The sequence below is a fragment of the Punctularia strigosozonata genome (assembly GCF_000264995.1).
Source record: "Punctularia strigosozonata HHB-11173 SS5 unplaced genomic scaffold PUNSTscaffold_15, whole genome shotgun sequence".
Lineage (NCBI taxonomy): Eukaryota > Fungi > Basidiomycota > Agaricomycetes > Corticiales > Punctulariaceae > Punctularia > Punctularia strigosozonata.
In genome coordinates this window covers 520,931-544,894 of record NW_006767447.1, presented here as the reverse complement: position 1 = coordinate 544,894, position 23,964 = coordinate 520,931, and the positions used below count along the sequence as shown (strand labels likewise).

The following is a 23,964-nucleotide window of genomic DNA, read 5'->3' as shown; positions in this document are numbered from 1 at the left end:
GTAGCACATACATAACATGACATATTCTCGTCGCCGTCCATTTTTATGGGTGCAGTCAATGATTCATACCAGGACGGCTCCACCGTCGACGTTCAGGGTTTCCCCTGTGACATACGCACACCTCTGTAACAACTCGTCAGCACATGCGCATGGATGAAGATCTCCGATTCATACCAGCAAGTACAGATAAGCCTCAGCCGCCTGGGGAGAGGGGTGCAAGATGCGTTCAGATCGACTTCATCGCAGAATAAGTGAGGCGCACCTCATCAGCATCGGCAACGTGCTTCACCGGGAGCGCCATGGTCTGGTGATCAATCATGGCCTTCACATCCTCCGCCGGCAGATGGTCCAAGAACTGCGCGATGTCGTATCACGGCGATGAGAATAGTTGTGAATACGTAAGTCGAGATCGCTCCTCACCTCCGTGATGACCAAGCCCGGGCTGACGACGTTAACTCTGATCGGCGCGATCTCAACCGCCAGTCCCTTCGTGAAACGCTCGGTGGCGCCACCAACGGCGGTTACTAGCGCCCATCCCTTCGGCGGCTTTCGGGTGGCCAAGCCGATCGTGAATGTGATCGAGGAGTCTGAGTTCTTGGGCATACGCGGGGGAGCGTACTTGCCGGCGTAAATGGGACCCGTGGTCCGCGTCACAAATGCATCTATATCGCATGAAGGAGAGATGAGCGACATATTTGAAATGCATGCACGGAGACCAAGACCGACCATGAATGTTGGCTAAATCATGATCAGGATAGCCTAACGGGAGGAGATCTCCCGCCGTCCAGACTGCCGAGCGGATTAGTGTCAAACGCTCAGCGAAGGGATGAAGATGTGGAGGTCCCTACCTAAATGGTCGAACTCGGGCAACGCTTCAAAGAACTCCTTGCTGGCGCTTTCGCCGGCCTTGACGTCGTATACGCGACCTTCCACGGACTGACCAGTGCCGAGGTCCGAAAGTTTCTTCGCGGCCGCGTCAACCCTTCCCTGATTCGAAGAGGAGACTATCACGGAGGCCCCAGCATACAAAGCGGCCTTGGCGACTGCGAAGCCTTCAAAGTGACCCGTTAGCATATATGCATGCAGTGGGCTAAGACTCAGGGGAACCTACCGAGACCACTGGTACCACCGACGATGACGATGCGTTTGCCTTGGAGTTTGTCCGGCATATCGTGTAACAAAAGGGATCTTATCGAGGGTAAAAGAGATGAGACGGGACTTTTATTCAAACACATGAGATGCTCACCTCATCTCTTGATTGGTCATGGATTGGTCAGACGCGATGGAAGTCGATGGCACCATCACTTTGTCAGCAAGGAAGATAGACATCCCGAGGTGAAATGAGAGTAGCGCCTGGAGCGTCGAACCCGTGAGCAGCTCCGTGAGTGCGTCAAATGAACACTAACAAGTCCGCGAATATAGCACCGCGTTTGTGACTGCCAGCCCCAAGCGGTGGCGTCTGTGCGCACAGGATCCGATAGGACATGGATGGGTCCATGAGATGCCGGCACCCTACGACTGATCGCTGCTTGGTAGCCACTTATTGGACGAGCTTGCGACTGCTTCGCATCGTGAACGTCCTGGTAAAACAGAAGCCCATTGAATACCGGTTCTCTCACTCGGTGAGATGTCACCGTGCATACCGTTCGCAGTCATAGAAGCAATCCCGGAGAACATCGTAGCCCAGCGGTGCATCTTGCTTCCTTCATCCCCAATTCGCAGATACCCTAATGCGCGGGGCCCACCGGCCTTCACCGGACATGGACGCCATATGCATTCGTCACACGTCCTCGCAGTTCACAGTCCCGGCCAAGCTTCGCTGCTATTTGCTCCGTTGCTCGAGCGCAGAGTGTACTGAGCAGTTGCTCTCCATGATGCGGCTATTCTGCCAATATCCCCGTTGAGTATCTGTATCACGGCATATGTGAGCCAAAAATGGTTTACACACCTGCGGCGATGATATTCATGAACGGAAAGTTGAGGTATCGTCAATAAGCTTGGAGATGGTATGCGATGGATTGCGGGTCGAGCAAAACTCGCCAGAACAGCATGCCCAGCCGTTTGACCCACCGCCTGTAGGCCAGGAAAGCGTCGAGTCCATATCCACGTACCCATTGCGCACTGATTGATATGCAGCCATCATCCTCGATATGTTCGAGCCGAGTTGGTGATCCCGTTTCGTACAGGGCGAATTCTTGATCCAAGGCGCGGAGGATCCGGTGAACACTCCTGGGCGTACATCCGGAGCGAGGCGCTTATACACGTGCAGGACATGGCGGTATATATGCACATGTCGTTGCTGGGCAGGCAGGATTTGTGATGTGACGATGTATGAGTGGAGATCAGTCGAACCCAGGTGAACGAAGAGAAAGAGTACGTAGAAGAGGTTCATGCCCCCGGTCGCGCTGTCTATTTCTCGTTTGCCACCCTCCCCCGCATCCTCTGACAATCGGCACGGCTGTTCTCCGCCCACATAGCTCGTGCCACAGTGCAAAGACTGAGGACTTTTGGACGGCAGAAACGAATTACGACCTAAGTTACCGCCGACATTGTTACATACACTGCATACTGCTGCAAGCCTCCGGCGCCATGGCCGACGCTCGGGCTCTCCTCAAAGCCAAGCGACAGGAGGTCCGGATAACTCATCCGCTCGCGACGTACAACTCCGCGGGGCAGCTGCGCTGTACGGTTTGCGGGACCGCCGTGAAGCACGCCTCCGCTTGGGAAGGTACGCCGCGCATGCGTTCCTGTCGATTATACCATATAGCCTCACCGACGCGTCGAATGCGCAGGCCACCTCGGGAGCAAGGCGCACCGCACGAATGTGCTCCGACTGAAAGAGGAAGAGCGGAAGAGAGAAGAGGAGAGGGCGAGGGAGGAGGCGCGGTTGAGGGCCGAGCAGGCAAGAGGGAAGCGGAAAGCGGACGATGAAACGGCTGGTGCTGGTGGAAAGAAAGCTAAGCTCGTCGACGCTGCATCAGATGATGAAGGCGAAGACGACGAATCTGGATCCGCATACGCTGGCATACCAGGACAAAGTGGCGGTTTCCCTGCGGACTTCTTCTCCGATCCATCACGCGCACCACCACCCAAATCCCTATCTGACGACGAAGACGAAGACGCGGACGCGGCACAACAAAAGCCAGACGTTACTGGGGAACAGAAGAAAGGGCCAGTGGACGAGGAATGGGAAGAATTCCAAAAGTTCGTGCTCGCCCCCGACAAGAAGGAGGTATCGCACGAGGCGTTCCAGCAGGCGACGATCGTCGCCGAGCCGGTGCTGAATGTCGTGGACGCCGGCATGCCGACGCAGGGCGAGGACGAGGCGCAGGTGGTCGAGGAGGAAGAGGACGAGGAGACGAAATGGAAGCGAAAGGAGCAGGAGGAGAGGGAATTGATCATGGACCGTTTGATGGAGGAGGAGCAAGCGCAGGAGGAGGCTGACATGGTATGTAGCCGGGGCTTCGCGACCTAGAAGGCGCCCATGCTGAATGACTTGAATTACAGCGCGCACAAAGCCTGAAGGACAGGTTAGCTGCGTTAAAGAAGAAACGCGAAGCCGCGCGAGCAGCGAAAGCCCATACGAAGACGTGAGCGGCTGCAACTAAACCCAACGCCGCCTTTGGAGAGGACATTCTATCCGTACGCCTTGTCCAGTATAGGTGCCAGTCAGGTATCAAGGCTGGCGGTTGATGCCACGGCCCTCTCTGGCACAAACCGTCGAATGTCCCAGATTCTACTTAGCCTCCGGTCGTTGCGAACTGCCGCTCGGACCGGAAAAGAGGTCAACAAGCATGCGCTATCAACTGCGTCAACGGTCGTGCGGCACTTTATGAAGAGCTCGTTGGTGACAGCTATAGACGGGCGTCTAGCGGGCAGGTTTCGGGAGTACTTGCCGTTACTCCTTTGAATGTCATACTGTTACAGAGCTGCATGGTGTCTGATCCTGGCGCAGCAAACGAGACAGCACTACTGAATCAAAATCGTGCACAATAATAGCGTAGACGTATGATTTCCGATCTCAAGAACCATTGCTACTTGACGAATCTCTGAACAACCTTGCACACCAGAATGCCCGACTACTCCATGGTTCATTGCTCGGAATGACGAAGTAATGAGGATCCTCATATTGACGGGAAACCTGACGCCTGGACGATGCATGTTGGATCACCGGTGTTCTCCATGACTGATCAGATCCTGGCTAGCGGTACATTCGACGCCATGGTTGGTCAGGCTGATCGCTGACCCGAGCCCGCGCCCGCATTACCTGGTTCGGCTCTCAATCCCTGACCCTGATGTTACGAGATCCGCGAGGTTTATTCATCCACATACGTTCCTCGATCCTTAGCATTGTTCTACACCAATCCATACACAGCAGCGAACTCGTCATCCTCCGGATCTGTGGCAGGCTTGTACTCGATAAAGGCAGCCAACTTGTCCGCCCATTCCTGTCCGCGCCAATGCTAAGTGCCAGGATTATCACCATTGAAGTTTGACACACCTTGCCGAGCAACTCGCTGGCGAAAGCATAGGCCATATCGAACCCTGCCGTCACGCCAGACCCTGTCCAGAACTTTCCGTCTACGACCCAACGGGCCTTGGGGACCCAGTTGACCTAGCCTCTACGAGTCAGCATCCACTCGCAGATCGTATCATGGCTGACGGCACCTTCGGGAAAACTCCTGCGACCTCTTTGAAAAACATCTTGTTCGACGTTGCGCGTTTCCCATCTAATAGGCCGGACGCCGCGAGGATGCCGCTGCCAAGGCACACGGACAACACGTACTTGGCTTTGGCTCCCTGTTTGGTGATGAAGTCAACGGCCTCCTGTTCCTGAGCGCCGATCCATGATGATCCTGTGTGCCGACGTCCAAGGTTATCGCAAGCTTATACACCACTGCTGGATACACCCACCTGCAGGAATGACAATGATATCGTATTGCTTGCCATCCGATCCCAATGCCGCTCCGTACGTGGAGGTAGGAGAAACACGGGGACCGGCCCCAAAGGGCTTCACCGGTTCCAAAGATTTGCTATGCGCGCCTCAGTCACTGCTGGGTTCAAACGAAGCAAGAAACCGGCACATACCTCAGAACATCGATATCAAACACATACTTCGGCGTATGCGGTGCTCCTCCGCTTTGCGACAATGTCTCAACAAATCCAAGAAAGTCCAGTGGACCTGTGCAAAGGGATATCAGCGTTTACGGTAACCCACTTTAACGAGGAGACACTTATTGATAGTCTAGGGTGGTGACATGCTCGTACACGCAGACGGCGACTGACAGACGTTCCGGAGTGGACATGGTGCTGAAAGTGACAGATTCGATTGCTGGACGAACTTGCGCGCAGGGTCGCAACTCGCGAGGCTTATGAATGCTGCGATGGCGGAGGTTTGAATAGGCTCATGCTCCCTTCGTGCGCAGTACATTTGCCGCGTGCATGGGAACTCGAGCTGTATGAGGTAAGGGCGGGTGACACAGCGGTACAAAGGTAAGGTGATGTTGTCCATTTGAGCTTGTTGCGCGCAATTGCTAATTGATGCACGGCGGCGGATGGCAGTAGGAAGAAGGCAGCAGAAGGGTGATTCACAGAGCGACCCCCGCGCACCGTGAGAGGGCCTGTAGACGCGCCGGGGGAGGACGCGTAAGCATCCCGTACGTCGGTGCCAATGCGAATAGATCGCATGCCCAGCGGTGCACAGCAAGCAACGACAACGGTCGATATTGAGACCATGCGAGATCAACGGGACATCGACGGGTGTTCTTGATAAAATCCCAATATCTGTCCTCATGATCGATCCGTATCGCAAGCAGGCCGTTCCATGAACCGAGATATGTCGCCTCCAGCTCTAATATGCCTACAAGGGTGCATTCGATGGCTCGATATATCGCGGAGGATGGGTTGGCATGATTTCCTCATGCGTCATCGTGGAGAAGTTTGCCCTGGCGAGATATCGTACGGCATATATCACTTCGGTTGAGCTAGAGTCAGCTATGCCATCCCAGAAGGCACAAATTGTGACGTTACCGGAGGACGGCAGCACAGACTTTTTCCCAGCAACGCTACGGGCGGATTGCTCAGGCGCGGTTACCGCGGCGTTGACTCAGCATCAACATAGCTGAACAAGAGGGTGGTTATCCTCGAGGGCCACGAGTCGTCGAGTACGAGAAGCTCGGGACATTACGCATGATGGTGGGCCGGTAATGTGGTTGTCATCATCGCGTGGACTACAGGAAGCAGCGCCTCACCACCAATGGCACGTCAATTCTTTCGCCTTCACACCAGGAGCTGTTTATATGGTCAAAGAGGAGCGGCGCAAACCAACGAAGGCATACACGTTGTATGGATCCGTAGTGCTACTCCGTTGAATCCCGCTCTCGTACGATACCCTTAGGAGGCAGCGTCCGCATTCTATGCTTTCGACTGTTGGGCTCGTTCTCGTTCTCTTGGTCGCCCCTGCACAAAGCAACAGAGCCCACATAGTCTGCGGAATCAGTGCAGTCGCATAGACTGAACATCCTTGACTTCGAAAGAGAAGCGCGACGGGGTAGCAGCGTATGAACGCTGAGATCTGAGAGTTGAAAGTTGATGCATGATGGACGAAAACGAAGGTCTAAGAACGTCGACGCGTCTCGCCCGACCAGTCAAAAAAGAGTCTGCGATGATTGATGCTCCCTTTCAGCGAGGCGTCCGCGCCGCGCGGTTTGCACATTAACTGAAGTACTTATCGACGATCACATTGAGTGGCACAGCTTAATCATAACTGTCCGAGCGAAAGCGGTAGGCTACTTATGAATGGCCGTATATATACAATTGTTCGACGCTCCGTTCGTGTCACGTAGCAAGTAGTGGGCTATCATGAGCTACAAAATGATGGCGATGCAGCCGATGGAGATCAAGCTGTTCTGTAGGGAGAATCAGTCTCGTAGGTCAATGATCTATCACAAGATGCTTACCGAGTTGTCCTCGCAGCAGACAGTCTGTGCGCTGCAGCTGGCGGTTCCAAGCCCGAGGATTGAGATAGGGCTGCATTGAACACCCAGGAGGACGTCGAGACCGTTGACGACGATGCCGAGCAGGCCCAGAAGCAAGTCGGCGGAAGGTGACGATGCCTGCGATGGTAAAGTTTATGAGTGGAGTATGATATCGCAAGGAGGTATTGTACTGACGTTCATGACGGTGTTACAGCATTGAAGAGATCCTGTATCGCATTGGCTTGCGGGGATAGCAGTCGCAGTCGGTGCGGAGACAGTCACCGTCGTCGAAGCACCGATGGCACTGGACAGGACGCTGGTCGGCAGAGCGCCATCACCAGTCGTCGCCGAGCCAGCAACGCTCGTCGCGGAATTAGCGGCGCTCGACACGACACTAGCAGCGCTCGACGCAACACTAGCGGCGCTTGACACAGATCCACCGGCAGCGCTCGACACGACACTAGTAACGCTTGATACGGCGCTACTAGCAACGCTCGACACGAGACCAGTAGTGCTGGAAACGCCATCGGTAGCGCTGGACAAGGTACCAACGCTAGTGGGCAGAGAGCCCGCGACGGTTGAGGTGGCGCACGTGTCAACGGTCTACGAGGAGCTATGTCAGAGGCTGCGAGTAGCTGGGGAAAGTGAAAAGTGCCTACAACTGTAACTGTCGTCGTCTCTACGGGAGATAGACCAGGGGCCGCGGCTGAAAAGACGAGCAGCGTGGATAGCATAACGAAGGCGGACGACGAAGGAGAAAACATGGTGGCTAGTTGGATATCAGGAGACTCAGTGAACGAGGATGCCGATGCACTGTGGAATGAGCGAGTTCGATGCTTCCGTTTTCTACTTTTCATGGACAGTCATAACTGCAATCCAGCCCCTCGCCAAGATCCAGTGACAAAAAGGACCGCCATCGTCTCCGCCATCTAATCAGTCTAGATGCAGACTACACTGACGTGAGGCGGTAACCATGCGAAGCTCGGGGGAACAAGGACCCATAGTTCAGCATCAAGCTTGACGGATCTGCATGATGCGGCGCGGGGGCGCGAATCTTCTACCAAGACGTGGATAGCATCATCTGCGCCGTTTCCTCTGTTCCAGCTAACGACGCTAGCGAAGATGTTAGTCCACCTTTTGGTCGAACTCGCGGGGCCGGCGATTCCTGGAAGCTGCAAAGTGAATCGGGAGCGCCAAGTAACGTATCGCTGGCAGTACGTTCGGTATCCCCAGGCAATCTCAAGTCGAGAGAGGAAACCCGTCCGGTCTTGCTGGATGATTCCAAAGCGCCACGTCAGAGCATAAGTACAGGTGAGCCACATATGGTGATTCAGGGGGACGGCTTGCAAACATTCGCACGCGCGGATCTTGTCTCCCTCAACTTGACGCTGCGCTCATTGGATTGCACGAAGGCTCTCGTCGATAGAAGATATATCTTGCTGGCTGCTACGGACACTAATTGGCAGTTTAGTTGCTTGCCACCGGTGGATTCCGGATCGCTGCACAGGGATCGCCCGCGGCACTCATTCGTGCAAACACGTTTCCTGTCAAATGGAACTCCCACTCGGCGTTGCAAGATTGATTCGACGGCCTCCGCCACCCGCTGGAGCATTGTGCTGTCTCGAATATCCAACCGTAACCGGGGCCCCTACATATACGCCATCTTGACTTGACTGATCACCGCGCTGCGATACAGAGCGGCCCTAAGTTACTTATGTGGGGTCCTCCTGATGGTCTCCCTAATGAATCGCAGCGAGAGCTTTAGAGGCTGTGGTTGTCAGCTACGAGTCTGATGCGGATCATCAGCTGGCGAGAAAGAGTACCTGTGACGTACGTGCTGTATGGGGATCAACGCACGATGACCCGCCGCATATGCGGATTTCCTTAGGATAAGTATGTCATGGGCGGAGGCGCTTGTTTCGTCGAAGAAGGCGTAAAGTCAACCAACCTGATAGTACGAAAAACTCCCATCGCTCCACTGTACACCCTACGCTAAGCCGGCCAGGCCCTGGTTTCCAGGTTTGTAGTCAGTCGATCTCGTCTGCTCTATTCCTCCGCGGTTCTCGCTCCTGTCACCGTATCGCCGCGTTCCAAACGGAGACAGCGTACATACTGGGTCCCTCGATTCGGCCACAATGAAGCTACTCATTCGCAGTCGATCGGAAGTGTCTCTTATGGGGAAAAGATGAGAGGGGTCTCAACTTGCTTGCAATCACAAGTCCGATACGGTCCAAGTCGCCATATGCATCACATTCAACCTAGTGTTCGTTCATTACTCTCTGAAGGCCCTCTCTCGGTTTGAAACAATAATGGGTATGATTGTCCGGGCGCAAGATATAACTATTTGACAGAACTGCGCATGCATGGGGCCAATCAGGATCGCATTTCTCGAATGTACCACGCTCGCATGGAGCAACCATGAACACCACGACTGGCACGCAGCTGTTCAAAGAGACAGGTCAACGGGGACTCAGCCAATGCCGATCACACCGTTATCCTGGGTTATAGCCTAATGATAAGTCTCGACTTGGCCATGGTGCTCAACAGGCCGAGATTTCCTCGCAGCAGGCAGGGTTGGCACTGCAGGTGGCCTCGCCACTGGCGAGCATCGTCATTGGGCTGCAGTCGACGCCGACGAGGACGTCGACGGCCTCAACGACTATTTCCTGTATGTTCTCGAGCAGAGTGGTCACCTCGGGGGTGCCTGATGATCAAATCGACTCATCACGGTCTTCACCGATGGTGTCTGCAGCAGCTCTGAAACTACGGGCCTTTATTGATTGGTGCATATTTTCATGCCGAATAGAATCTTGTGGCTTCTGCTCACACGGATAATTTACAGATTGGGAACCGACGAGAAAGCAACAGTGATCTATCATGGAACAGCAGCTACCGAGATAGTAAGTCGTAACCGTTACAGTACACTACAACCTCTCTGCGCAGGGTGCTCACATGCGAGTCAGAGTGCGATTAACAGAACTCAAAGTTGTATGACGACACAACCGATCGAAATCAAGCCACCCTGCAAAATCGTGAGTGGAATCGTGGTAACGAGAGCGCTAGACACTTACAAAACTGTTGTTCTCACAGCAGACCGGTGAGGCATTGCATCCGCCGTTGCCGAGACCGAGTACCGAGATGGGGCTGCAGCCGATGCCGATCAGACCGTCGACGGTGTCAAGGACAATCCCAAGAAGACCTAGGAGCAAGTCGGAGGATTGGGAAGATGACTAGCATCGCAAACGGATTGTCAGTTGAGCGTGTAATCGCATTGGAGACGGCGCTAACGCTTTGGACACTGTTGCAGCACTGAATGGAGCTGGTGTTGCACTGGCTAACAGTCACAGAGGTAGCACTCGCTGCCGGAGCAGTCTGTGGGGGAAATACAGGTCAGCGGGTGACGGTACGCATCTAGATGGGACACCTACAACCGTGACTGTGGTCACCGGGGCGTGAGGCGCGGCGGCCGCAAGGACAAAAAGCACGGGCATGGCGACGATGGAGACTGGAAGACGAGCGAACATGTTGTGCGAGTACTGTATGGAGGTCAGGGGCTCTGTTGAACTTGGTCGTTCCACTGAAGAGAGGACGTTCGCGGTTCGTGCTTTTATACAACTCTCCCCTGCCTACTGAATAGCAATGTGTAAGCTGGTCCTGAAGGGAATAAAGCGTATGCGGTCACCAAGAACGGTCAAATTGAGGTTGGGGAGGGTTGCCGTCATTCATTGAATATGAAACTGCTGATATTTTGAGCGTTGCAAAGTGAACCCGGGCGGAGGGTCCGTACTGCGAATCTCACCGTAGTCTCGTGCTCACGTCGGACTGATGCACTCACCGAGTGAATTGATAAAATTGCCATGATGCAGGGCGCAACACGTCTCTTTACGTGCCGATGTGATCGTCCAGTCTCGTTTTCGAACTCCAGCAGCGCGCCAAAGGTCGTCATGCGACGATGGAGCCAGAAAACTGGCCATAAAGCTGATGGAATTACGGCCCACTTGCGAAAAGAATGCTTTTGTGTACGCACGGTCAGCCAACCCAGACTATCGTTGAATTCGGTTCATAGGTCCGGAAGATTGCCCAGGTGACTGAATCATCATTGCGCAAGTACACTTGGCAAGTGACTCGGACGTCTGACGTCGCAATATCGTGATGTCGTAATATCAGATATTGCCCGCGGGCCGAAAGGCTGATAGGTGAGTCCGCTACGCCAAAGATTGGGTGTGGAAGCAAGAGATGGGCGCGTCATTCTAATCAAACAGACCCGACTCCCGCAGCTGACCGACGCTTGTGGCAACCTGCTCTCGGTTTCTAGTTGTGCCAAGCGATGACAGGACAAGGTACATTCGCCGGGCATCAGTTTCGTCTGGAAGGTGCGCTTGCGCCGGGAAAACTCGTGCTGGTTATATGTACCACTCCACGATCCCGTGTCGCCAGACACGGAACCAGGCAAGACTACCGCCAATGACCATCAGTGACGACGACCAGAAAGTATAGGCAAGTTTCAAAAATGGGAGCTCCAAGCTTATCCTGAGATTTACAGATCTATTCAATTGACGTTCTTCCCCCCCTTTCTGTTCTTGCCGCCTTCTCCTGTTCTTGAGTTCTCTGACCAAGAAGGGGGCCCGACTTCATCGTGTTACACTGGACAGGTTAGATGCTTGGTCAGAGTGTCCGTACAGGCCGGATCACCACTTGATGAATAGTTCGATGCATTCACATATCAGCTGCTGGTTTTGAGCTCTTTCACTGCGTCTTCCTCTCAAAACCATGTTTTCCTACGTCAAATGCACCCAATGCGCGTTCGACATCGGCTCCACTGTGCGGGATCCATAGGACCCCGCATATTTATGAATGATCGACAGGGTCATCAGTATCTGCGCCTTTACCATGATGTTCATCCACAAAGTGGATATGAAGTTACCGTATCAATGAACGCCTCGATCACTTTGGTCCATCCAATCCCCTCCAAACGAGCTGTGCTCTCGGTCACGTCGGACCATCGGTAATGTTCCTGAGGAGGCGCTCTCACACCTGTCATGCGACTCCAGTAACACTCCTTCGATCTAGATCACTTTGAGGAATGAGCTATCGAAGCCGCTTCTTTTTGAGATGCGCGAACAGTATACTATCCATCATACGCTCCACATCATCGCATGGATTTCTCGCAGCGTCTGCGCATTCCAGGTGGTGACCACCTACTCTGGGCCCTGCCAGACCGCTCATTCGTCAGACCCGTTCCTTCGCTCCATGCATGATTTTTGCTTTTATGCTGTTCTATTACTCAAGCATCGAAGGTAATCTTGTCAGGTCATAGAACCCGAAGCTCAATGAATCGTCCTCGGTGATTTTGCGCTTTGAGCTTGATAGTAGTTCCTCGATGATGTCAGACCTGTCCGAGGCGCCAAGAGCACGCACACCTCGGGGATGCGGTTCTAGCCTCAAACGAGTAAACGTACGCGGAGATGAGATAGGATGAATACAGCGAGGGCATTGCCGAAGTAAGCCATGAATGACGCTTTTCCGCCTCCGGAGCGAAGTTCTGGAACCCGGCCGAGTGGAGGTCTCGAGGCATAATAACGTGAAGTTTCCATCTAGCTGCTCGCTGAAATGAGCACGAGGCCTACAATGGGTCGCTCACGAAACCACTGCTTTGCAAGTGCGCTCTGAAGGTTTTAACTTTCGGTTGCTTCGTGAATCTGTGATCAGAATCAATCTTGAGCGCCCCAGCTCTTCGACGGCGGTATTCAATATCTTCTGTGTCATGGTTTACCATTTGTGGCGTCATCGATGCAGTCAGCAGCACGCGCGTCGCCAGGTGGTCAAATCGGAGTCATGCTATCGATACAGTAGAATCGCGCTAGAGAAAGCCAAGTTGTCCGCGTGACGAATCTGAACAAAGAAACCGAGACACACAGGAGCTTGAAGGAATAGCAGAACGCTGGAGCATCACGGCCCCCATCCAATGCGAGGAGGTACGTAATGAATAGGACTAGAATGAGCCTCGGAGGTTCTCCAGTGAGTCCTGTAGCCTCGAAGACACTTCCTGTACCCACGACGAGCGGCCAATCGTGAGCAGCCGAAGTCCTGAAGGAAACGTCTGAAGCAGGATTTCTGCCGTACGACGTCCATCTGCGTCCCCTCGACCCGTGGACATGCCCAAGTCCAAGGACGTCAGTGGTGCATTCCGCACCTGAGTTCCCGGCGTATAGGTACAAGCGCCAATGCACAACCCGAGATGCTGCAGATAGTGACAAGTTTCGGCGGCTCTGATGACAGAGTACAACGTGGGCAGCGTGCCACCGTACGACTCAAGTGCGGCAGTGGAAGGCATCGGGTTGAGCGCGAGGTGACGAATACGCGGCCAGGCGCGCAGCATCGTGTCGACGTTGTCGTCCGTAAGTGGGAGAGGCGCGGGGCAGCGTATGATCAGATGCTCCAGACGGTTAAGGGAGAGGAGAGGTGACACGTCTAACCACGCGCCCGTTTGCTGCGAATGCACCGAGGCCACCAGGATCGTGAAGCATATGAGACCCGGGCAAAAGCGCGCGATTGCATTCAAGGCATCGCGGAGCTCGTCCCCGGAGGTGAGTCGCGGGACGGCCAAATGGAGAGCCGCGAGGCGCCGCGAAGTAGCCTGGACAATCTCCACAGCCTCGTACAGCATGGCAGATATCCTGAGCGTCCTAAGCACCGGGAAGACTTGCTCCCTATATCCTCTTCGAGGCCACGTGTTCCGGGTCCAAGCATGATTCCTCCTCGTAAACAGTGTTAACTCCTCCAGATCTTGCAAACTCGTGATCGCGTCCCACACGCCGTCAGATGGTGCGACGAGGTCAAGCGGGACGCGCAGTACACGCAGAGAGGCGGGAAATTCAAGTAGGAGGGAGGTTACAGGGTGTATCCCCTGTAGGAATGCCTGGAGCGCACCGCGAGCGGATTGACGATCCTGCGGGCCAACGTAACGAGTATTCCACTGAATGGACAGATAGTCAAGGTAAGGAACCCGCCTCCTGATCATCGCCAAGAGCTGCACGAAAGCCCGGGAGCTCACGTTGCAATCAAGAACAAGGGTGAGGGATGTAAGAGCAGCCGAGAGCCACAAGCTAACGGCATGGACGCCAAAATCCGTGATGCACGAAGCGAAAAAAGACGTAGTATGAGGAAGTATATCGCGGGTGGGGTAATGATTTGCACATAGAAGCGACGCATTCAGGAGGTAGGACGTGAGGTGGAGGTCGTCGGGTTCACGCCAGTGGACTCGGGTGATAGTTTGAGCGCGTTCAAGGATGACCTGGAAGTCGTCGTCGTTTCCCTATGCACCACGTTAGGAATACAACTCGTCATCGGGAACGCACAATGCTCACGGAGTGAGGTTCGAACTCGAGTCCTTCGAAGAGTTCTTCCGGATTCCGTAGCGTTGAGTGCTCCCGCTCGCTAACCAAATTCATCAACAGGGGTATGAAGCGCGTCGTGCCGGTCGTGTCAGAGGAGGAGGCTTGAACGAATGCGCGAGACAGGGAGAGGACGTGTTCGACGATCCCTTGCTAGTCCGCGTAATGTGGATCGTGAGATCATCGTGTACGAGCCGGTGGCCCTGACGTTTCCTGCTGACTGGCGCAGCTTGCTATACTACAGAGCTGTACACGGCTAGGCGGCATTTTCTCGGTAGGGCATGCAGGACGGCAAGCCTCGCAAGGTCATTATCGAAGTCAAAGGGCGGGCGGGAAATCAGCTCAGGGTACCCAACTGAGGTTAAATGACGATGCAGTCGGCGGACAGCAAAGCTGTCCGGAATGGAATCATTCGGAGTCGACGAATGACGGTTAGGCGCAGCGGGGCACGGATGTCAATGAGCTATCGCGGGGAAGAGCGGGTCAGTCGCGGGGAATGGAATCAAAGGCAGTCCTCGCTTAGTACGTACCGTAACAATGAGGCTTGAGTAATTTGCCAGCACCTGCACCGGTTGACTATGCACAAGTGCGGTAGATGACCCAACATATCATAGGCCTTCTGTAATAGACAGCATTATCTCCGGAACACCTATCGGAAAGACGCCATCCGGTCCGTGTAGGGTCGCAGTTGGCCAGGTCATCGCAGTTGCGAGTCGCAACACTGCCCGCCCTGGAAGCTCGGCGCGACGAATGAACGATTGTTCGATAGCTTTCACCTTCACGGAGCGGGGAAACTGATTATCATTCGGGGTAAGAGGGAGAGCAGAATACAAGGAATAGCGGTGTTATCATAAGGTTGTCATGGAGGGGGGCAGAGTAGCGCCGAGAGGGCTTGCAAAGGCGATGCCGTGAGTAGCGCCGACGCGTGGCATGCCGAGACTTGCCGAGGACCCCATGCAAGAAGGAGTTATTTACTGCCGTTCGCTACTCATCTCGCACCTTCGAAGACTTTGAATAAACCAGGACGAATTACTTCAATATAACTGAGCAAATCTGGAATATATGTTCCTCTCTCGCGCGCCATATCTCAAGTACAGATGTCGCAGCACACTGCAGGTGCAACTTGAAATCAAGGAAACATTCACTCGACGGAGAGTCGGGGATACTTACCCCTGGAACCCAGTCATCTCCGAGTCGACGATGTTGGTCTGGCCCGTCACTTGCGCTGATATCGCCCGAAGCCGTTAACATCCTTCCACACCGAGTCCGACAAGGCACCGAGTGCCCAGATACCACCAGACGGGTCGTCGGGCCCGATCACGAACGCGTTCCTCAGGTTCAACGGCCCGTATCCGAACGAGTGCAGATATAGGCACGTCGCCCGCTTCGAGCCCGGATCGAGCGCCGCCGGCGTCCAGTCGATCTTCATAAAGTCCATCTCGCGCCAGTTCGTGAACGCGGCCCACGCCCCGGTCGGCTCCATGAACATCGGCATTTGCTTCGGCTTAGCGATGCGCCACTGGATGTAGTGGACCAGAGCTGCTTGCTGCGTCTGCGTTTGCAGCGTGCGCCGCACGAGGAGCGAAAGCGTCCCGAGTGAGGTGGTGGGAATCGCCGCTGCGTCGGGCATCGCGATGGAGACGCCCGCGTTGGCGTTGCGGATGTAAGTCGGCGGGATGATGGACGAGAAGTGCTTGCGGATGTTGACGAGGTACGCAACGCCGACAGGCCTGTGTCTCGTTTCGGAAGCGAACATGCACTATCATGAGGATGGCATTTAACACGCACACTTGATATCTCTGACGAGAAAGAAGCGCGTACCTTGAGCAAGAAGGCTACTATGGAATCGCTCGTGCTGATCCACTCTCCGCTCTTCTCGCTTTCTTTTGCAGCAATGTCGGCCATAGCCTGCGCTTTAATGCGCGCAACATCCTTCGCGGGAATATATACCACACGAAGGCCGCCTCTCGGTGATCGCAACCAGTCCCATATCGTGACGAGCACGAGTGTCAGCATCTGCCACAGACTAAACACCCTGAATCCGGTCGGCGGGGGAACGTCCTCTGCACATGGATACGTCTCGAAAGCGTCGTGGGTTGCTAGAGGTAGAACCTCTTCTCCCTTGAGGATACCGAGGAGAGCCAGCACGATTGCCTTCGTTCCAGACCCGTCCACCAGAGCGTGTGAGACAGAGAGTCCGACGATGGTAGCGTCATCGAAACGGGTGACGTGGAGGGCCGCGACGGGCACGTCCTTGTTCAAGAGCGCATTGGCGGAGCAGCGGGAAGGATGAGAGAAGAAATGGTGCGGGATATCGAGAGGGACGCATGAGATCGAGTCGGTGGGCTTCGGGTAGTCGAAACGAGACGCTACCGGTCCAGCGACTGTGGCGGTCGTGAAGCCGCTGCCCAATACAATCGCAGATTGCTCGATCATATGAAACTCGAGGTCTCCTGTCTATTTCAACGCAATCTTCAGTTCGGTGTTACGGATGAGAACGTGAAGGGGGCTTACGCGTCCGTTCTTCTTGAGTCTGTAAGAGAGGATGGGCCAAGCTTGGTTCAATTGAGTCCATGCCATCTTGAGTTTCAAGACATCCAGAGGAACATCGACGAGCCAGCCATTGTTCGAGATGATGTTATTCGTCGGGTTGGCCGCATCGAGACGTCCGATAGGTAGCACTGCGCGGCTGTTACAGAGCGCCATGGTTGTAAGCTGGGTTCCCCTACGAGCATCGTCGTGTTTTGTTCTGGGCTACCCACGAGCGGGCACAGACCAGCAAGCCTGAGCACGACGTAGGCGCTGAAGCGGACTGCTGACCAAGGCTCCATGTTCATGTTGCCTCCTTGTAGAAAGAGGGCTGCCCGATTAGCGACCTGCGAGCGCACAAAAGCAGGCAAATACTGTTCTGAAGGGTGGAGCGAAGTGAAGCGGCGACAGGGCGCTGGGAGAACGAAGTCAGATTGGAAGTCGAGTTGGCCTCTGTGGTAGAGCGAGGCCGAGCGAGCCAATGGGAGTTGCTGCATCTCCGATCTGATAGAACTCTTCGCCACGATGGATGGCCTATTCTGTTCGAGATCCCCATGGCGTATGAGCTTGGACATCTACACGGCCAGAAACATCACTTCGACGAAACGGCCGTCGACAGCAACCGGCTAAACCCGCCTCCGTCCGTTCTTGGAAAGGAACAGAGCACGCTCTCAGTAGTCCGTTTCTGAGATCAGGGCCTTCGAGATCAAGAACGTGGAAGTTAAGTTGGTAAAATGACACTGGCTTGGAAATTGATGTGCTGGTTTAGCAATGACGGCATGGGTGCCACTGACTTAGGGCACCGGCACCTTCCTTCGGGATGGGCAACGCCCAGCCAAAAATTCGACTCCGACATAACTTCCCACGTATAGCACTGCCATGACAATGAAGGGTACCGGACAAAGTGTCTTGTCCGACCAGGTTATGCAGTCAACCATGCCAGCTGACGTCTAGAATGGTAGAGAGACTACCGCTTAAATTTGATTCTTGAGAGAATGTTGAGAATAGAATTTCTTTCTTTGTCCTCGGAAGAGCATAAACTAACATCAGCACCGATTAAATGGGCCAAAATGGACCAAAAATAAAATCCTATCCTCGACATATTCTCTATTGGCATCCTAAAGAATATTCTAGAAGGGTTGTGCAATTTTAGAACCTTTGTGGAAGGTACGGCACTTGATGCAAGAAGAACTCTTGTTGCGGGAGTTTGAGCATCGCGAGTCAGCCACCAGATTCCAGCACAGCCACTTCACGGTGCTCTGTAGGAGGGAGCACGTAGTTTGCAGGAACCAATGGAGTTCAAAATTGATAAGATAGTAAGATATGTCATTTCGTTTATTTTGTAGAGCTTTGCCGAATTTATGACTTGGGAGAAAGGTCGAGGAATGGGGATGGACACCCAACAACGTGCACATCAAGTAGATGTGTGGCAGTGTAACCGTGGGATTGGTTACGCCTACTTCGTAGGCGTTGCCCAACCCCCACCAGATGCAAGCTGTGTGCGAAGTGACCAAAGAGTGCCGCCCACTGAAGCAGCTCCGGTCGCTACATCGAACCATCGGGTTTGCTGCAGGATTACCGTCATCTGCATCAACCTTCTCAGCAGGAGCCAAGAGCATTGCGTTCTGAAACAATTTCTCACGCGTTCCTTGACGAAGGGAGTAGTACGTACAGGCCCGTTGACCCTACGACCGAAACGGACTCAGGCTGACACGCTCGCGTTGTTCATCGCGATTCGCAGTACAAGGATGGCCAGGCTTCCCCCAGAACTCCTCATCGGCGTCGTCGACGCGCTACATGATGGGTTAACCATCCCAGACCAGCAGACACATTTCACCCTCGCCTCTCTGTGCTTAACGTCGCACTTTCTGCACGAGTTATCGATGCCGTTGCTCTACTCCGCCATACGCGTGGTACTGCCGGGTGCTTGTGAACACCTCGCTCAATCGGCCCACGTCGCGAAGTACCTGAAGACCGTCTCTATCCTTGAGCATCGCAGGCCCATGAGGGAATTCATCGCGGACATACCTGTCTTCAGCTCTCTCCTGACGCACGCGCGAAACACGCTGCGTTCCGTCACGCTCTACATACCTGTCCGCGAGTCCTGGAGCGGACAATGGTGCACCGTCGAGCAGCTCCTGCCCTTCCGCTGTGCGCTCGAGAGCCTCACTTCCATCGAGACGGTAGTCGTCTGCCGGGACGGTTTCCTGATCGACGACGAAGATTGGACAAACGGAATCGCTCGGTGCATCCTATCTCCCTCATGGAAGGGGCTTCGACGGCTCTCGCCGGGCAGTGTCGTCCTCGACGAGCCTTTCGTCACCGCGTGCTTGTCCCTTCCTCACCTAGAGACACTGTTCCTTCACAACGTCTACTCTGGCCTTAATTGGGATGCTCTCCCGGCGCTGACCAGGTTGGTCAGGGCGACCAAACCGTCACGGTCACCTGCAATCGTAGTCTACATCTGCATAACCGGTACCGAACGTGTCCGCTTTGACGTGGAAAGGGCGCAGGATTTGGCGAAACAGCACGACAACCTCCGCATTATCAATTTACAAGCTGAAACGCGTCTGATAACCGAAGACACGGACATGCACCCAGCAAGGGTCTGGGTCAGAGAAATGGCGGAGTCAGGGATGTTGTGGCAGTTGCCCGCTACAGACATCGTCTGGAATTACGACCACGTCAAGCCTGTGTGGCTGATCTGAATCGCTTTTGTTCAGCTTCAGCTTCCAAGAGACTCAGGCAAATGTAATACCAAGTAGTCGGGTCAGATTGTATATATACCGACGCGTCTCGCGGATATAAATCGAGGTGTATAAATCTCGAATCTCTCAGCAGCAACATCAAATGCAGATTCGGGGTCGTACGCCCATTCGCTTCTAGTATGACGAAGCCATGGCAGCAACATCACCTATCCTGGTCAGCAATTTGACGGACATCAAGGAGCAGCACCGCAGTCTCGCCGCCGCTATCGCAGGATGCGACAGATCGGTGACGATAGTAGAAGTTAGCACGATATCCACGAGGATGGACCGATAGTCCTTTTGCACTCAGTCCGCGATACGGCTCCTCGCATATCTCTGTGTATTCACGCATAATAAATTCACGAGAACCAACAAAAAACATGCAGCGGCAGTAGGATACGTCAAGTCCGAACCCCGTCTCTCCCCAGACAAGTCTCTTATGCCGACTTGTTCGCGAAGATCTTTTTGATGGCCTCGGTCGAGTACGACTTCGGGCGCTCGAGAGCTGCAAAGAAGCGCGTCCATTAGTGATCGAAACCCGAAGCCACAAAGTGAGAAGATACGTACGAGCACCGAGCGCACGATCCCAGATAAGCTGGGACGCGACACCGAACGCACGCGACACGCCGAACAGGACGGTGTAGAAGTTCATCTGGTCCATACCGTAGTAGGTGAGGAGCACACCCGAGTGCGCGTCGACGTTCGGCCACGGGTTCTTCGCCTTGCCGGCCTCGAGCAGGACGCCGGGGACGATGTTGTAGATCTGGGCGACGAGCTTGAACAACGGGTCGTCCGGCAGGTGCTTGAGCGCGAACTCGCGCTGGGCGGTGTAGCGCGGGTCCGTCTTGCGGAGGACGGCGTGGCCGTAGCCGGGCACGACCTGGCCGCCCTTGAGCGTCGACCACACGTACTCCTTCACCGCCTCGTCGGTCGCGTTCTCGCCAATCTTGCTCTGCATCTTGCGGAGCCAGATGAGCACCTCCTGGTTCGCGAGGCCGTGGAGCGGGCCGGCGAGACCGTTCAGCGAGGCACCGAAGGCGAGGAAGGGGTCGGAGAGCGCGGAGCCGACGAGCTTGCCGGTGTGCGCGGAGACGTTACCACCTTCGTGGTCGCTGTGGATGGTGATGTAGAGACGGAGGAGCTCGATGAAGCCCGGCTTGTCATCGAAGCCGAGGAGGGTGGCGAGGTTGTGCGAGTAATCCTTGGTGGGGTCGATCGCAGGGAGCTTGCCGCCACCATAGACATTACGGAAGATGCGGCCGGCGATGTTCGGAAGCTTGGCAATGCTAAACAGCCGCGTTAACTACAGCACCAAGACAGTTTCGTGTATAAACATACAGGTCCATGGCATCCTCGAAGGTGGGTCCCCAGTACTCCTTCTTGGAGATGCCGTTCTGATAGGCTTTCGCGAACGCGGAGTTGTGGTTGAGCTGTGAACAAATAGCCATCAGTACGTACTCGGTGATGAGTTGAGCATGCGAGCAAACCCACCGCAGTGACAGCCATGCTGAACTGGCTCATGGGGTGAAGGGTAGGAGGGCAGCGGTCAATGATGTCTTCGACGAAGTCGGGAATGGCGGCGCGGGCAGCCCAGTCCTTGGAGAGTTCAGTGACCTGCTCCGCGGTCGGGATCTCGCCGGTAACGAGAAGCCAGAAGAGACCCTCAGGGAGAGGCTCCTGTCCGCCGGGGGCCTTGGGGAGGGCTTCTTGAATTTCGGGGATGGTCTTGCCACGGAAGCGAATACCCTCCTCTGCGTCATATCAGATAAGGACTTATGAATCGTGCGGGGTAGATAGAAGCACACGAACCAGCGTCAAGCACGGAACCGTCCCAAATCAGGGCGGGAAGTCCACGCATACCACTGACAAACGTCAGTATCCACGGCACAGGAGGTAGTATTTTATTGAGGTCACCCGTAGAGTTGATCAACGAGAACGGGGCCAAAAGACTTCTTGCCGTGTTCCGCGCGAGCGGCTTTGACCTGTGACGCGACGTATGAGGACGACATTCCCCTGCACATTCAGGATGCATTCTTACATTCTCAAGCTCCTTGGGAATGAGCTCCGCAAGCCTCTCTTTGAGAGTGGCAGCCTTCAAGGCCGGCGCGGTGGACGCGAACCCACGGCGAGAAGATGCGATGCCGGACCGCGCAACAGACTGTGTGTGATCGAGAGACGGGTTAGCCTATATTCCCCGCTACCGTGCACACAGTCTAGAGAGCGTAGCGACCCGTACCTTTTGGACGGCGGAGCGGAGGGCAGCCATGGCTGGATGTGGTCGGGATGGAAGAGAACAGAGTCGAGAGTCGATGACCGCAAGGCGGGGTACTTCGGGACCCAAAATGCACACGACCGTGGGAAGAACGCGTTCCGCTTTCCCCCACCCTTTACGACATCTATGATCCGTCGACCATCTGCTGCTTGCGTCCGAGCCTGCCGGGCCCGACCAACGCCGTGCGCTAGAATTCATTCGCGCGGCCGTAACGAACTCTCACCGCCTCGTCTTTCGTCGCCGGAAGGATAAGCCACGGACGCTCTTGCATAGGCATCTCAGGACTGAATCCTGCGATGGCGTGTCCGCTTTTCATCTCATTTAACAAGGACATACTTAAAGGAACTACAGAAACCGTACCAATACAACGTACGCGGCGTTTAAAGGACATACATGGATGTCATGCTACGAAATACAGCTCATCATCCGGCTAAGCTCGTGGAGTTCGTGGGCTACTGCAGCGAGCAGGTTCCAGTAGGCACCAGACGCAGCCAGGGACTCGGAAACTCCTCAGCATGCTGGTCATTCCATGCCACTGCTCCCTCCGGAAGGTGCCATAGCATCCCGCCCTCCGCCATCTCTCTGACCCAAACTTGCCCCGTAACTCGGTCGTTGAACTCCTTCGGAAGCTCGATGAGGCGAAGGTTCGCGTGCGATATGGCCAAGTCCCGCACGGGCTGCATCCATTCGCTGGATAAAACCTCTGGGGAATCGCAAAGGTAGATGTCGATGGCGCGGGAGTTCTTCCGGACCAACTCTCCCAAAGCCGTGAAATTCAATGGCAGACCAAATTTGGGGGTGCGAAGAAATAACACCTCGAGCGATGGATGGGCCAGACAAACGTTCGCGAATTGTGCCTGAATTGAGGCATATCGCAGCGAAAGACGTCGGACTCCAGACCAGGGTGCACTTTCCAAACTTTGACATACCCTGTCTGTGCTGTGGGTTTCGGGGAAATTGAGCGAATCCTGGCAACTGACGATGGTCTCGATAGACGGGAGGTCGTCGAGAGCATTGCGCAAATTTCGCAATTCCAAGCGATCGCCATACAGCTCTCTTGTTAGATCCAGGGGTACATCCAAGATGACGGTCCGTAACGTCTCCCGTGCGTGAACAAGAAGTTCACTCACGCCGAGGATCTCCTTGAGGAACTGGTCCAAATGTTCACAGCGCTCGGATATGGTTATGGTCCTGAGATGCTTTGATACGTGCGGGGACCGAACGAGACTATCGACGCAGGTTCTGGGTAAAACCACGCGAATGGAGGAGTACAGCAATGAGATGGCCAAGTCGGAGACAAAGCGTGACGTTGTGCATAGAGAGGCCAGAGTAGATCGTGTGAGAGGGTCGGGGATGAAAGTGCCGTCATGGACGGCCCTCACGATCTCTATTATGAGCTCCGGAGGTAGTCTCGTCATCCTGTGAAGCAGGGCGAGCGCGCGCGTGCGGCGGTGTTTCTGTATCTAGTGAGAGCGATTGGAGACAGTCTCAAAAAGTGGCCGCTCGTCCAACTCACAGTTATTTAACGTGGTATCGAACAACGCTGGTGGTTGCTAGCTTGAAGTCGCACGCACAGCTAATCAAGCATCGGTTAGCGTGAGATTACGGAGATCCGCAGGCCGTTCAAGCGCCAAATGACAGTGAGATCTGTGCTGCCTAATCGATATGCTGACGGATCACTAGACCCTGCTCTTGCGGAAAAAATACCGTACAGAAATCATCATATCACCGGATCGTGAACGTCTTTTTCGCTTGTTCACGAACGCAAGGCACGATGCAACGGACTTTAATGACAATAGTACCTGGATTGATACACGTCAACGGGGAAACGACATCTCGTCGCAATCTCTGCTGGCTGAGTATGGGCTTGCACGTATATTTGGCGAGCGCGAGACCCAGCATGGACCGCGCCGAAGGAAATACCGGACGGTAAGATCAATTCATCGCGCCGGCGACAGTGTGATACACGGGCGCTGACATCATCCCAGGCGCACTTGCTCACTACTCCGTTGGGAATGTTTCCCTTCTTAAAAATGTGTACGTCC

General features: G+C 54.6%; 10 protein-coding genes across 10 annotated transcripts; 2 read left to right on the top strand and 8 right to left on the bottom strand.

Annotated features, from left to right (window-relative positions):
- Positions 1–63: 63 nt before the first annotated feature.
- On the bottom strand, positions 64–1,329 carry PUNSTDRAFT_138156 (NAD(P)-binding protein; the record flags this gene model as incomplete). Its single annotated transcript, XM_007387831.1, has 8 exons — positions 64–123; positions 175–201; positions 263–355; positions 421–662; positions 727–789; positions 849–1,052; positions 1,112–1,188; positions 1,247–1,329. 8 exons carry the CDS (start codon positions 1,327–1,329, stop codon positions 64–66), a joined length of 849 nt encoding a protein of 282 aa, XP_007387893.1.
- Positions 1,330–1,443: 114 nt separating this feature from the next.
- On the bottom strand, positions 1,444–2,146 carry PUNSTDRAFT_55278 (uncharacterized protein). The gene is made up of 3 exons (XM_007387830.1): positions 1,949–2,146; positions 1,644–1,880; positions 1,444–1,580 (listed from the first exon to the last, which is right to left on the bottom strand). Exon 1 carries the CDS (start codon positions 2,138–2,140, stop codon positions 1,964–1,966), a length of 177 nt encoding a protein of 58 aa, XP_007387892.1. The 5' UTR covers positions 2,141–2,146; the 3' UTR covers positions 1,444–1,580; positions 1,644–1,880; positions 1,949–1,963.
- A 329-nt stretch (positions 2,147–2,475) lies between these two features.
- On the top strand, positions 2,476–3,960 carry PUNSTDRAFT_55277 (uncharacterized protein). The gene is made up of 3 exons (XM_007387829.1): positions 2,476–2,728; positions 2,793–3,448; positions 3,508–3,960. Exons 1-3 carry the CDS (start codon positions 2,590–2,592, stop codon positions 3,592–3,594), a joined length of 882 nt encoding a protein of 293 aa, XP_007387891.1. The 5' UTR covers positions 2,476–2,589; the 3' UTR covers positions 3,595–3,960.
- A 395-nt stretch (positions 3,961–4,355) lies between these two features.
- PUNSTDRAFT_138154 (class I glutamine amidotransferase-like protein) lies at positions 4,356–5,306 on the bottom strand (the record flags this gene model as incomplete). The annotated part of the gene is made up of 6 exons (XM_007387828.1): positions 4,356–4,448; positions 4,502–4,615; positions 4,669–4,856; positions 4,915–5,033; positions 5,089–5,182; positions 5,291–5,306. 6 exons carry the CDS (start codon positions 5,304–5,306, stop codon positions 4,356–4,358), a joined length of 624 nt encoding a protein of 207 aa, XP_007387890.1.
- A 1,560-nt stretch (positions 5,307–6,866) lies between these two features.
- Positions 6,867–7,741, bottom strand: PUNSTDRAFT_138153 (hydrophobin-domain-containing protein; the record flags this gene model as incomplete). Its single annotated transcript, XM_007387827.1, has 4 exons — positions 6,867–6,908; positions 6,960–7,115; positions 7,173–7,580; positions 7,637–7,741. 4 exons carry the CDS (start codon positions 7,739–7,741, stop codon positions 6,867–6,869), a joined length of 711 nt encoding a protein of 236 aa, XP_007387889.1.
- A 2,216-nt stretch (positions 7,742–9,957) lies between these two features.
- Positions 9,958–10,343, bottom strand: PUNSTDRAFT_75675 (fungal hydrophobin; the record flags this gene model as incomplete). The annotated part of the gene is made up of 3 exons (XM_007387826.1): positions 9,958–9,999; positions 10,049–10,207; positions 10,266–10,343. Coding segments are annotated over 3 exons (279 nt in total), but the record flags the coding sequence as incomplete, so codon positions are not given.
- A 5,244-nt stretch (positions 10,344–15,587) lies between these two features.
- Positions 15,588–17,077, bottom strand: PUNSTDRAFT_47207 (uncharacterized protein; the record flags this gene model as incomplete). Its single annotated transcript, XM_007387825.1, has 3 exons — positions 15,588–16,130; positions 16,193–16,828; positions 16,886–17,077. The coding sequence occupies 3 exons, from the start codon at positions 17,075–17,077 to the stop codon at positions 15,588–15,590; spliced, it is 1,371 nt and encodes a 456-aa protein (XP_007387887.1).
- A 1,571-nt stretch (positions 17,078–18,648) lies between these two features.
- Positions 18,649–19,608, top strand: PUNSTDRAFT_138150 (uncharacterized protein; the record flags this gene model as incomplete). Its single annotated transcript, XM_007387824.1, has 1 exon — positions 18,649–19,608. One exon carries the CDS (start codon positions 18,649–18,651, stop codon positions 19,606–19,608), a length of 960 nt encoding a protein of 319 aa, XP_007387886.1.
- Positions 19,609–19,985: 377 nt separating this feature from the next.
- Positions 19,986–21,932, bottom strand: PUNSTDRAFT_55276 (citrate synthase). The gene is made up of 8 exons (XM_007387823.1): positions 21,884–21,932; positions 21,686–21,805; positions 21,562–21,629; positions 21,464–21,509; positions 21,139–21,405; positions 20,986–21,077; positions 20,215–20,933; positions 19,986–20,152 (listed from the first exon to the last, which is right to left on the bottom strand). The coding sequence occupies exons 1-8, from the start codon at positions 21,911–21,913 to the stop codon at positions 20,085–20,087; spliced, it is 1,410 nt and encodes a 469-aa protein (XP_007387885.1). The 5' UTR covers positions 21,914–21,932; the 3' UTR covers positions 19,986–20,084.
- Positions 21,933–22,371: 439 nt separating this feature from the next.
- Positions 22,372–23,337, bottom strand: PUNSTDRAFT_138148 (uncharacterized protein; the record flags this gene model as incomplete). The annotated part of the gene is made up of 2 exons (XM_007387822.1): positions 22,372–22,776; positions 22,849–23,337. The coding sequence occupies 2 exons, from the start codon at positions 23,335–23,337 to the stop codon at positions 22,372–22,374; spliced, it is 894 nt and encodes a 297-aa protein (XP_007387884.1).
- Between the last annotated feature and the right edge of the window lie 627 nt (positions 23,338–23,964).